The sequence below is a fragment of the Lolium rigidum genome, chromosome 7, assembly GCF_022539505.1.
Source record: "Lolium rigidum isolate FL_2022 chromosome 7, APGP_CSIRO_Lrig_0.1, whole genome shotgun sequence".
In the NCBI taxonomy this organism is placed as follows: Eukaryota; Viridiplantae; Streptophyta; class Magnoliopsida; order Poales; family Poaceae; genus Lolium; species Lolium rigidum.
The window spans coordinates 118,720,962-118,732,035 of record NC_061514.1 but is presented as its reverse complement, the minus strand read 5'-3'; the positions used below and the strand labels follow the sequence as shown (position 1 = coordinate 118,732,035).

Genomic DNA, 11,074 nt, shown 5'->3' with positions numbered 1-11,074 from the left:
TTTGGAGTTTATTTGCAGTTTTACCTCATTGTAAAGTAGGAGGCTGTGATGATCTTATGTAACAGAGTCGATGTTGTAATTCTATAGACATGCTTTGGACCCGCATATGTTTCTGTTGTACCACTCTGAGCGATATAATACCCGTGGAACTGTGTTTCATTGGTGTTATATCAGACTTGCATACTACACCATGCAGTGGTATGCCGGGTCACCACAGAGTGGCACCCACAGGCGTCACCGTATTCAGCACAGGAAGACTCCGGGCAGGGTTTTCAGCCCGACCAAAGACCATTCCCCCTGCAAGCAGAGAAGAGCGGGATACATGTAGAATGCTTGGGCCACCTTCGCGGAAGAAGCAACTTATCTCCGGTGAAGGACATCATTGATAGCCACTGCAGCAGCCAAGACTTGGCAGAACCGAGACCGAGATGGTCAGATTTGGGCGAAGTAGGCTCCACCACCGGAGCAATAGCTCCGTCCACCGTCGTCGCCCTAAGGTTGACCACCATGGAGGCAAGCACTGCCCACACCTGAGCAGCGACCTGGGCACGAGGCCACGTAGGTCCCACGCCAGGCAGCGAACGCGAAGCCAAGGCCCAGGCGAGCCTGCCTCGGCCTAGATCCAGACCGCACGGGCCGGCGTCGCCGCACAGCGAGGCGCCATGCAGATCGCCCACGCAGTCGCCAGCCCATAGAGCACAGCCGCCTCGCCCGCTCGACGGACCCTGCCGCCGCACACAACTGCCTAACAGCGCATCTTCGCTAGCAGACACGACGCAGGGGTGTGCCCCAACGCCCCCCCCCCCCCCCCGCCGCCACCTTTGGCGGGCGGGCGGCGGCGGCCGGGGGGGGGGGGGGGAGAGCGTGTGAGGGAGGTGGTAGCGTAGGGTTTTGGGGAGCCTCCGGAGTCGCCCGAGCGAGGCGACCCATATTGTGATAGTCTTCAAATATACTACCCCCACCGGTCCATAATTCTTGTCATGATATTAATTTAAATTTAAACCAAAACAACAATAAGAATTATAAAACAGAGGGAGTATCAATTGCGTTAATTTGTGTTCCCTTGTCCTTGCCGGGAAGCCATACATGCTTGCACTTGATATCCCTTGGCCCACAGCTACATCGACCCTGCATGCTTGACAATTTCTGCCTTTTGAGGTGTTGCTGGCCCTGCCAATCAACTCCACCACAACTTACAGGCTCGCCTCTCCTGTCGCCGCAAAAGGGCTAAAGGCGGTACTGTTCCAGAGTAGTGCCTTGCTCTGCTCCGTAGCTCTCATTAGGGTTATTCCGATATTCCAAAGCACAGGACGGTAATGGGATCCTTTAGTCGCATCGGTTGCTCCAACTAGCAATGTTGCCGTGACCATAATTGTTGGCGATCCCGTGCCTGCTTAACTGATTACTATTGTCGATCTTACCTGCGGATCGCAAAGTACGCAGCATAAAACATCTGAGTCTCTTTTGAAGCTAATAAAACATGGGCGTGACAATCAAACAAGATAATGAGAAGGTTTACATCAGTGGAACAACAAGTGTCGAATGTGACGAAGTTCTCACTGTACCCCTTATTCTCATTTCAAACTGCTTTTTTTGACTCCTCAACAGATAGCCACACTAATCTATAATAGTAGCAGTGAAGACTGGATCGGTTTGAAAATAGAGAATTTTCCTCTGTATTCTTACAGATAATGAACTGATTCCTGCAATTTCTGCGAATATTATATGTCCGTCTAGGATATCTGCGAAAACAAGGCCAACTGAAACCCTCCGTCGAGTCCCAACAAGAGGGGACCGAGGGAGCTGCCTTGCAGGCTGGAGCACACACACAAAAAAGAACTCGAACTGTCATGATCGCCTACACCATGAGGTCAAACCGATGAATCTGGAGAAAAGCGCAAACCCCATACTCCGAGAGACCATATTGGCCTCTGCAGCGGCCAATCATCCAGGTTACCCCCCTAGAGGTGCACAAGTCAATGGCATCATTTTTCCTCTCTCCTTTCTTTTTGTTCAGAGAAAAAAGGCCTCCTGCCTTGGGGACAGCTTCTCGATGATCGTTGCTACAATTTTCAATGGTCAGCTCTGATGTCTGATTGTGTGATCCTTTGCTTGATTAAAGAACTGAAAGTGGAGGTTTGGTCCAGTACTCAGAGCACGAATGAACTGGAGTAGGTTCCTAACGGTAATCCTGTAGTACTAGGGACCTTCTATTAGGGATTTTTCTTTCATTGGGTACGTTGGGGGTCCAAAGAGGTAGTTTAGACTTGAGAGTGGTGCTTAATTAGGGCCCGGATCCTTTCCGCCTAAATCAATGCACCCTTTTCTTTTGATCTATCTTTCTTCATCATGCTCACCCCCACTCCATTTGCAATTACTCATTGTTACTACTCATGATTCTGAAGCGTATCATCTGAAAGATTTGGTCCCGGTACAGCAGTACACTGGATCAAGGATTTACATGTAATCTAGTGCGATGCCATCTTGCGCCACTACCACTGCTGAGCTGCAATGAAAGAGCGATCTCATATGCGCTGCTTCATTCCACTGTTATTTTTATTGACCGTATAAATATTTCTCTGATTCAAAATAATTGAGGTTCTAGGATTGTCCTAAGTCAAACTATCAAACCACTTTAAGTTTGCTTGAGATCATAGGAAAATATATCAACATCTAAAACACCAAATTAGTTTTATTAGACTAATTGTAAAACATATTTTCGTACTGTATAAATTAGACGTTACCGGTAGTTTGACTCCCATCATTTGGGAATGGAATTAAAGAATTCATTTTTAATTCCGAGAATTAACTTGTTTGGCTGCCACCGCATACGTATTGCAACTTAACTGAGAATTCCATGGATTTCACCCCATGTCTAACCTTAATTCATCTTGGTACCCTGCCATTTCAGCGGATTTGCCAGAATGATATCAGCACATTTTTCAATATATTTGGTCAAACTCAGAGATGTTCGACTTAGTACAAACCAAGAACTTCAATTATTCTTTAACTGATGCAGTATATATATATTTTGTGGGCTATAGAAATATATTTTCATTCCATAAAATGCATCAAAATCAACTTTTTCTACATTCTAATGTACTATTAAATTAAATTAAAGCGGCCCTAAAAAATCTACACACCCGCTTCAAAAGGCTATGCCTTTTATGTAATTTTATTACTATAAATTATGCCATTTTTAGTTGAATACAAATTAATAATATGAGATTTCATTTTCGGGAGGCATGACATTAGAATTGTCTAACAAATATGATTTTTTTTAAATTAAGCATATGCATAATTATAAAATGTGAATAAAGGATAAGTGTTTTCAAAGGGAACAATCCAAAGATAAGTTGATCCTCTTTTCTCTCTATATCTTTTCTATTAATGTACTACATATGTCCCTTCTTTTTTATATAATGTTCGTTTCCCCAAAATTTATCATAAATTATAGGCATAATATTTGTTTTGGAAGGATTTTATGGATCCAAAATTTTCATGATTCGAGGACGCTTTTGATAAATGCCCCTTCATTTGCCAAATGGTCTTTCTTGATTTATTCAGTTTTATCTAATCAATGGATAGCTTAATTTTGCATGAGAATTCTCATGCAAGAGATTATTATGCCCCATAAAAGGGATTGCAGGAGTATTTATTTCGTTATATAGTGATTCTCTTAAGAGAAGTATGAATCAAGGTTATGCTAGATATTAATTTTATGATATATCTGTACCATCTCCTTCCAATCTTTTCTTAAGTGTGAACATGAATGATTAAACATTAATCATTTATTTTGTTATTTAAATAAGATCCAAACAATCATTGAGGAAGTTCAAGAGAATCATATCTGCGTATACCATTTCCTTCAGAATAAATTGTATATACTGATTTCAACCTTTTTTTTATTTCAGCGTATAGTATTTAATATTTCCTATAATAACTTAGAACAACGAAGGTGGTCCACATATATACGTGGCTAGATTTAGTACAATAATATTTTAGTATGCAAGCATATGTGTTACGCAGCATAAAATAAAAATGATCTTAGAGAGCAATGTCCATATCATGCTAATGAATTGATCCAGCCAAAATAGTTTGTTTCTCACATCTAGCAGAGTTGACCAAAGATTGGCCATATTTTATGATGTCATTAGTACATCCTCCACACCTTGATATAGTGACTCTTTTGATGAGTATCAGCCCATGAAATGCTACTAATGATACTATATATATGCATAATGTCCTTTAATTCCTTTAAATAAATGGTATACATTGAATAGTGTTGGGATATACGAACTAGGCTATTACTATTCAGTATTTCCTATAATAACTTAAAACAACCAAAGTGGTCCACATATATACACGGCTAGAATTAGTACATTAATATTTTAGTAAGAAGGCATATGTATTACTCAGCATAAACTAAAGAACAATATCAGAGGGCAGTGTTGAGATCAGGCTTTAGAAATGGTCCAACCACAACATTTTGTTTCTCACTTATTGGCTATCTTTGATGATGTTATTAATATATCTTCCCACCTTGATATAGTAACACATTTTATGAGTATTAATCCTCGAATTGTTATTAATGATATATTTTGTATATATTCATAATGCCCTTCCATATTTGCATGTATATGGACAACTTTTTATTATAATCATTTAAGTGCCTCAAGGGAAATCTTATCTTTAGATACTATATTTCCTTTTGAATAAATGGTATACATTTATTTCAATCATCTCTTTGATATTGACCCATCTTAATTATATGATTCTTTCGAAATATTAGTTTTTTTATGCCGTGGGGTTGGGGTGGAGGGCGTTGAATAATTATGCTCCGTTTGAACAAGCAAATCGATTTTATAATGGTTATTAGTTCAGTGATTGCAAGTTTGTAATGCGGCTCTTACACACTGAATTATTCTTGTTACAACCTTAGTTTTTTTTAAAGAACGCTATTTGCACATCGTGGCTAGATAAATCTACAAAACCCAAGTAAAATTAACCGCAGAAAACAATGAGCAGGATAGCATGGAAAATGTCTCGAGGAAATGGCAGCAAAAAAACATATTTGCAAGTGTCAGTGGGCTAACCAGCAAGCAATACATTTTTTTCAAGAAAGAGAATAAAACCTCGGCGTCTGCATCAACTGAAGCACATAACCCTTGTTAAATAAGTTCAATATCTAAGTTATTGGATCATGCAAGGTTAAAACATGAAAAATGAAAAGCATGTAGTAGCTAATCACAAACATGAATCAATAAGCAAACAACACCTGCACGCAAGCACACCCAAAAGATATTACTACTATAACGAACAACACCACGTTAAAAAAATTGGCAGACCCTTTCTTCTCGAAGCGATCCAGGGCGAGGCATCGGTTCCTGCACCGTCATCAAGGAGAAGGCAGCCAGGGACGCCAGCGTAAATCAATACACGACGACACCACCTAATCAAATTTATTGCACTGCTCCAGCCTCTCACGCCGTGTATTTATTTAAGTCTCCCCTCTCACCCTCTCCCTCCGCCCCCACTGAAAGAAAAAAAAAACCTTTTTTATATCACATCTCGGAATTCTTCGGGTCCTCGGGCTCGCCGCGAGAGAGAGCGATCCCGTTCTCGCCGGCCCCCGCTGCTCCCGGCGATTCTCCCGGATTTTCTGGTCCAGACAGAGCTGCAGCAGAGAAGACTCTTCACCAACAGAGAATTGCGGTGCTTCATCAAGAAAGGAAAGGTCAGTCTGTCAGTTCTTCTTCTTGATCCTTCTCCACTCCCTCCTCGCTTCCTTCTCCTTCCCCCGACCTCGTCTCTCCTCCGTCGTCCGTGGCCGGTTTTGCATGTGAGCGACTTGTCGCCCATGGTCGGCTCTGCATCTTCTTCCCCTGTTTCCTCTGTTCTGCGCCTATCCTTCTGTTCTTGAGAGACTTTTGATCTGGATTGGTAGGATATACCATCGGATAGAACCGCCGACGTATCATCCTGGAGAACGGAGATTGAAGGTAACCCATCTTCTTTTACCAGCAAAATATAGTACCCCGAGTCCTCTTCTTCCCGACTGCTGTTCATCGCCGTACATGTGGTTCGTCGTTCTCGCCTGCTGCATGTATTTACTTCTGTGGGGGGGATGAACGGCACCGCACAGCCAGTCCTGTCCCGCGTATTTACTACTCACTCCACTCCTGGCGACACCGCAACGACGCATCAGAGTTCCGTGCTGCTGCTGCTGCTCCTGTCCCGGTCCCGCCGCCGTCCAGCTAGCCGCCGATCTTCGTCTTCGTCTCCTTGCTACTTTTCGTTTCGTGAGAGGGGAGGAGGAAGGGAAAATGGTGGGAGTGTTCTCAACTTCCGATCCAAGCTTTGCCTTTGCTTCGTAGGCTTATGCTACTTTGTTCTTTTCCTTTCCTGTCCGTCTCTGCCCCGCCGTGTAAAGAAACCCTGAAGCTACTTTGAGTCTGGCTGTTCTGTCCACTCAAAGTCTCAAACTGGATTCTCTCCCAGGAATTGCAAACTGTCGGCTGGATTCTGTGGTCGTTCCGTTTTCCCTGGTTCTTGATCCCGAGATCCCTTTTCAAGCACTATGTTTTGCGAGGCTGAAGTACCTATCTTCTTTTATTTTTGTCAATGTTCTTTTTTTCCGTCTCTCTCTTTCGGGTTTTGGGTGTACTCGCTTTGCTGTGTGGAGGGTGTGTAAAGTAAAGTGCCTGCTTCTCTCATCAAGGAAATCCTCAAAGCACGGCATCTGTCTGTCGGTTCATGGACATTGCCATTAACATTAGCGTTGGTACTTAAGTCAAGAGAGCCTTTTTGTTTTCTCCGATCTGCTCCGCGAGAAGCAGGCATGGGTTCTTCTTTTCCTGGATAGATGCATGGATGGAGCATTGACTTGTGGACATATTTTTTTATTTTCATGGCAGGAAATAAACTAGCTCTCTTCTCCAAGGCATCTTCTGACTGATTCGCATGGTTAGGCCTTAAGAACGTACCGTTCCTGGTGCAGATCATGAAGATTGGTAAGTGAGGCTTCGCCTTCTCTTGCCCATTATTTTTTCAATTTTAGATTTTTTATTCGCAACCATGTTGGCTTGGCTACGAAAAATTAAGCGAGGGGGAGCCTAGCGGTGGATGTACAACCCAGCCTCCCAGGTTCAAATCCAGGTTCAAATCCTAGCGGATGCAGATTTGGGTTCTTATTATTTCAAAAAAAAAATGTTGTAGGGGTGTCCTATATGATTTTTTTTTTCGCAGCATTCGTTTGTAGCACATTTCATATTAACAACCGGAAATTTAAAAAACTCACGCCTAATTTTATCATCTTTTGTGGAGCTGATTTTTGTTTTGTTTTGAAACTGGGTAGCTGAGGTGAATTAGTTATAGCTATATATTGATAATATACTGAGTATACTACATTTCTTAAATTTATTGAATTCTGAATTGCATGTGTCCCTGTGCACGCCGATAGGCTGTGCAAAGGCTAGGGAAATGTTCCTCATCATTGTAATATTTTTGTTCTTATTACACCATGCCATGATATATTTTCTGAGGTGAGCCGTGGACTTGTGGTAACAAACGCCCTCTGAATCATTCATCAACCCAAGGTGTCATCTATCTTTTCTCATTTTCCCATAAACTATGACAATATGTAGAGAAGTTTTCATCATGTACCCCTTTTTCAATAATACCTTTGAGGAACTAGGTCTTCCAAATAGGAGTCACCTAAATCCAAGTTGATGAGGATTTGAACCAAGGGATTAATTCCTCATCGTGTATCAGTCCATCAATGTATATGGTAGTGATGTTTTCTCGGCAGGAAGATTGTCGATTTTCGTGTCAAAATTAACTTTGTGGGTGGGCATTTTCTTTTTGTTTGTTTTGTTCTTTCAGTACGACGAGCAGTCCCCTAAACTAAGGAAGTAGCTTTCTCTATATCACAGATACATTGTACATTTAAGGTATAACAAGATTGAAATGACAGTGCAACTAAAATAAATGAGAAACATCACTGCAACTAAAATGAAGGAGAAACAACACCCGAACTTACCTTAGTTATGTTTTGTTCATTCCACTGTAGTAATTTCTCCTGTTCGTTAGACATTTATTATAGTCTTACTAATTGTTTGACTGTTGTTCAAATCAGAAATGTGGTACAAATTGTGACTTGCGAGATATTCTTCCTTTTGTTTTCACCTCACACTCTTAATGGTTGGCGATGTTTGATGTCTGTTTGCAGATAATGAAAGGCCTTATCATAGTAATGTTTTTCATGAGCCTGTATCCACTGGTGGGGCTAAAGTAGACTGTGAACCTGAAAAGGAAACTAAGAACAATCTTTTGTCAGATAAGATGGTTGAACAAACCAATCTATCAGAACACACGTTTGTGAAGTCTGAGCATCAGAATGGAGGTAAAACCAGACAAATATGGATCGATGATGTTTCTTATGACAAGGATGTTGCTGAGATCAACCTGCCAGATGATGTGGTTTCTTCTGATTATGGTGGCAATTTTGTCAAGGATGTATGCATTGATGAGGGAGTTCTTACTGATAAGAGGGCTTCGGTAGAGAAGGTAGAAAGTGAAAAGATTTTCCCATACTTTGATTCTTCAACAGGTGATGCAAATGCTGATCTGACGGAAGACATAAGAGTTGATCCTCTGGAAACTGCACATAAGACAGATATAATTACCTTGCATGTCGCACGTGCTACTGATAGTAATAGTATGGAAGAAATAAGAGTTGATCATGTGAAAACTCCTGAAGTGCGTGATCTTGAAGGCAACAAGAGTACAGATGACTCTACTAATACAAATGTTGAGAATTTAAGCCCCAGAAAGTCATTAAGTAATGAAGCTGCAGAACAGTGCCAGCAGAAGAGCACAGTAATTCATGAGACCTCTGAAACTCACAAGCCATTTTGCGTGGTAGAAGCAATTGATGAGGTATGAAGGAATACTTGCAGTATTACTGATGATTTAATAAAATGTATGATTACCATAACTTGTATGACAACTATACTACTTCCTCTGGTTCAGTTTAACAGTCACACACTTAGTTTAAGAAAAACTTTAATGACCAATTTCGTCAACAAAATATAATATATATGCTATAAAAGATATATCATTGGATTCATAATCAAAATAAGTTCCCAATGATATAATTTTTATGACACGTCAAAGTTTTTTCTTAAAATACATGCGTGACTGTTAAACTGAACCGAAAGGACTAGCAAAATTTAGTTGTTATGCTTTATTATCATAGATATGTTTTGGTTCTATAATCTGTTCTAAGAAATGGGCCTTGGTATGTGTTTATTTGGATTAACAAATGAGATTGGACATTAAATTATAAATATTTTTTGCTGTTGTATCAATAAATGGATTCCTAATAATGGAATTAACCCTCTTCTAGTTGGAATTAACCCTCTCAGTATGATTACTGTCATTACAGGTTGCATCAGACGATTTTCATGAAACTGAAGCTAGTATTTCACCAGAGGCTGGTAACCTCAATGGTTTACCGGTTGAATCAACTTCTGATGGGTTCTCAGCAACAAATCCTGAAGAAGATGTTGGTGCACAATTAGATGAGAGAGGATTGAATCCAGCTACTCACTATAATCCTTTTATCGCTTATGGATCTTTCGAGGATTCATGGGAACCAAAGTATGCTCTACCCAGCATCGTCGACGATGTTTCTGTTGTACCTATCTGTCCTGTTGGAAAGACTGATAGCTTCAGTGATCTCGTCAACGGTGGTACACTGAGGCTGGGGGTCCAACCATCTGAAGAGAGTAATGATCAGAGAGGAAGTCTTGTTGAAAGGACAGATAGTTTTAGTGATCTGGTGAATGGTGGAGCAGGAGGCTTTGATTCGATTGTAACAGATGAAACCAAAATCAAACACAGTAGATTAGATTCCATAGAAGAAAGTTCAGGTAGATTGGATGTCCAAGCATCTGAAGAGAGCAATGATCAGAGAGAAGATCTTGTTAACGAGATGAGAACTGGCGGTGTACATGGAACGGGTACTAGTGGTGCAGAGCCTAGTGAGGCCATGGGTGATAACCATCCAAAATGTGAGACTGATACTTTCGAAGATGCACATGATTTCAACCCAAGAGACATGGAGGAGGATGACACAAATGTAATCAAGGACAAGAACGACAGTAAGAGTACTAGGCTTGCACAAACGGAGTCGCTGGTTCAGCAAAATGGACCTGATAGTGCAAGGCTGATGGCTCGAACCGGCATTCGCAACCCCTTTGAATCAAGCTTCTCCGGAGCTAGTATCACCTCGGATGCACTAGCGCCATCTGCTCACATCGGCAACGTTTCTCTCCGTTCAGATAGCAGCACGACAAGTACTCGATCATTTGCATTCCCAGTGTACGTGGAGACTCCCCCTACCATTTGAATTTGTTTTAAAGAATGTAAAATTAAGCTATTTTATTACCGAATTCATTCCTTTTCTTTCTCAATGCACAGGCTACAGACGGAGTGGAACAGCAGTCCGGTGAAGATGGCAAAGGCGGACCGCAGGCGTTTCAGGCGAGATCGAAGCTGGGGTTACAGAGTCCTCTGCTGTAAATTCTGAATGTGCTTGCTGCTGCAATTTTTTCCTGTTTGTGTCCAGCTCATGGCCGGCTTCGTGCCTGAGCTCATGTTAGCCTTGTTAAATTCATTCAAATTCTGACCATTTATCCCTTTTCCCTGCCTCCTTGTTCTTGCTATCTCTCTCCCCCCACATGCCCTGCTTTTTTTATTTACCAATAGCAGGTTAATGGCTTGTCGGATTCGGTAGTGGCTTGTAATTTGCATCGTGAGTGAGAAATGAAAGTATAGCTCTTGTTATGTAGCATTTGTGATCATTGGTTGAAGTGCTGCAGTATGTGAGAACCTGTTGGAGATGGCAAGCGAGAGAGGACATCCCGCGCTAGAGCTCGCTCTGCCATGGCTGAATAGTACTCTCTCCGGACGGATTAAATTGACGCGAGTTGAGCACAGGAAAACAACTACCTAGGTATGAACGTCGCGTCGATTAAACATGACCAGAGGGAGTATGATTAAACAAGAC

General features: G+C 41.6%; 1 protein-coding gene across 1 annotated transcript; it reads left to right on the top strand.

Annotated features, from left to right (window-relative positions):
• Window positions 1-5,527: 5,527 nt before the first annotated feature.
• LOC124676326 lies at window positions 5,528-10,851 on the top strand. The gene is made up of 5 exons (XM_047212405.1): window positions 5,528-5,737; window positions 6,918-7,013; window positions 8,231-8,940; window positions 9,449-10,386; window positions 10,486-10,851. Exons 2-5 carry the CDS (start codon window positions 7,004-7,006, stop codon window positions 10,592-10,594), a joined length of 1,767 nt encoding a protein of 588 aa, XP_047068361.1. The 5' UTR covers window positions 5,528-5,737; window positions 6,918-7,003; the 3' UTR covers window positions 10,595-10,851.
• Window positions 10,852-11,074: the final 223 nt, after the last annotated feature.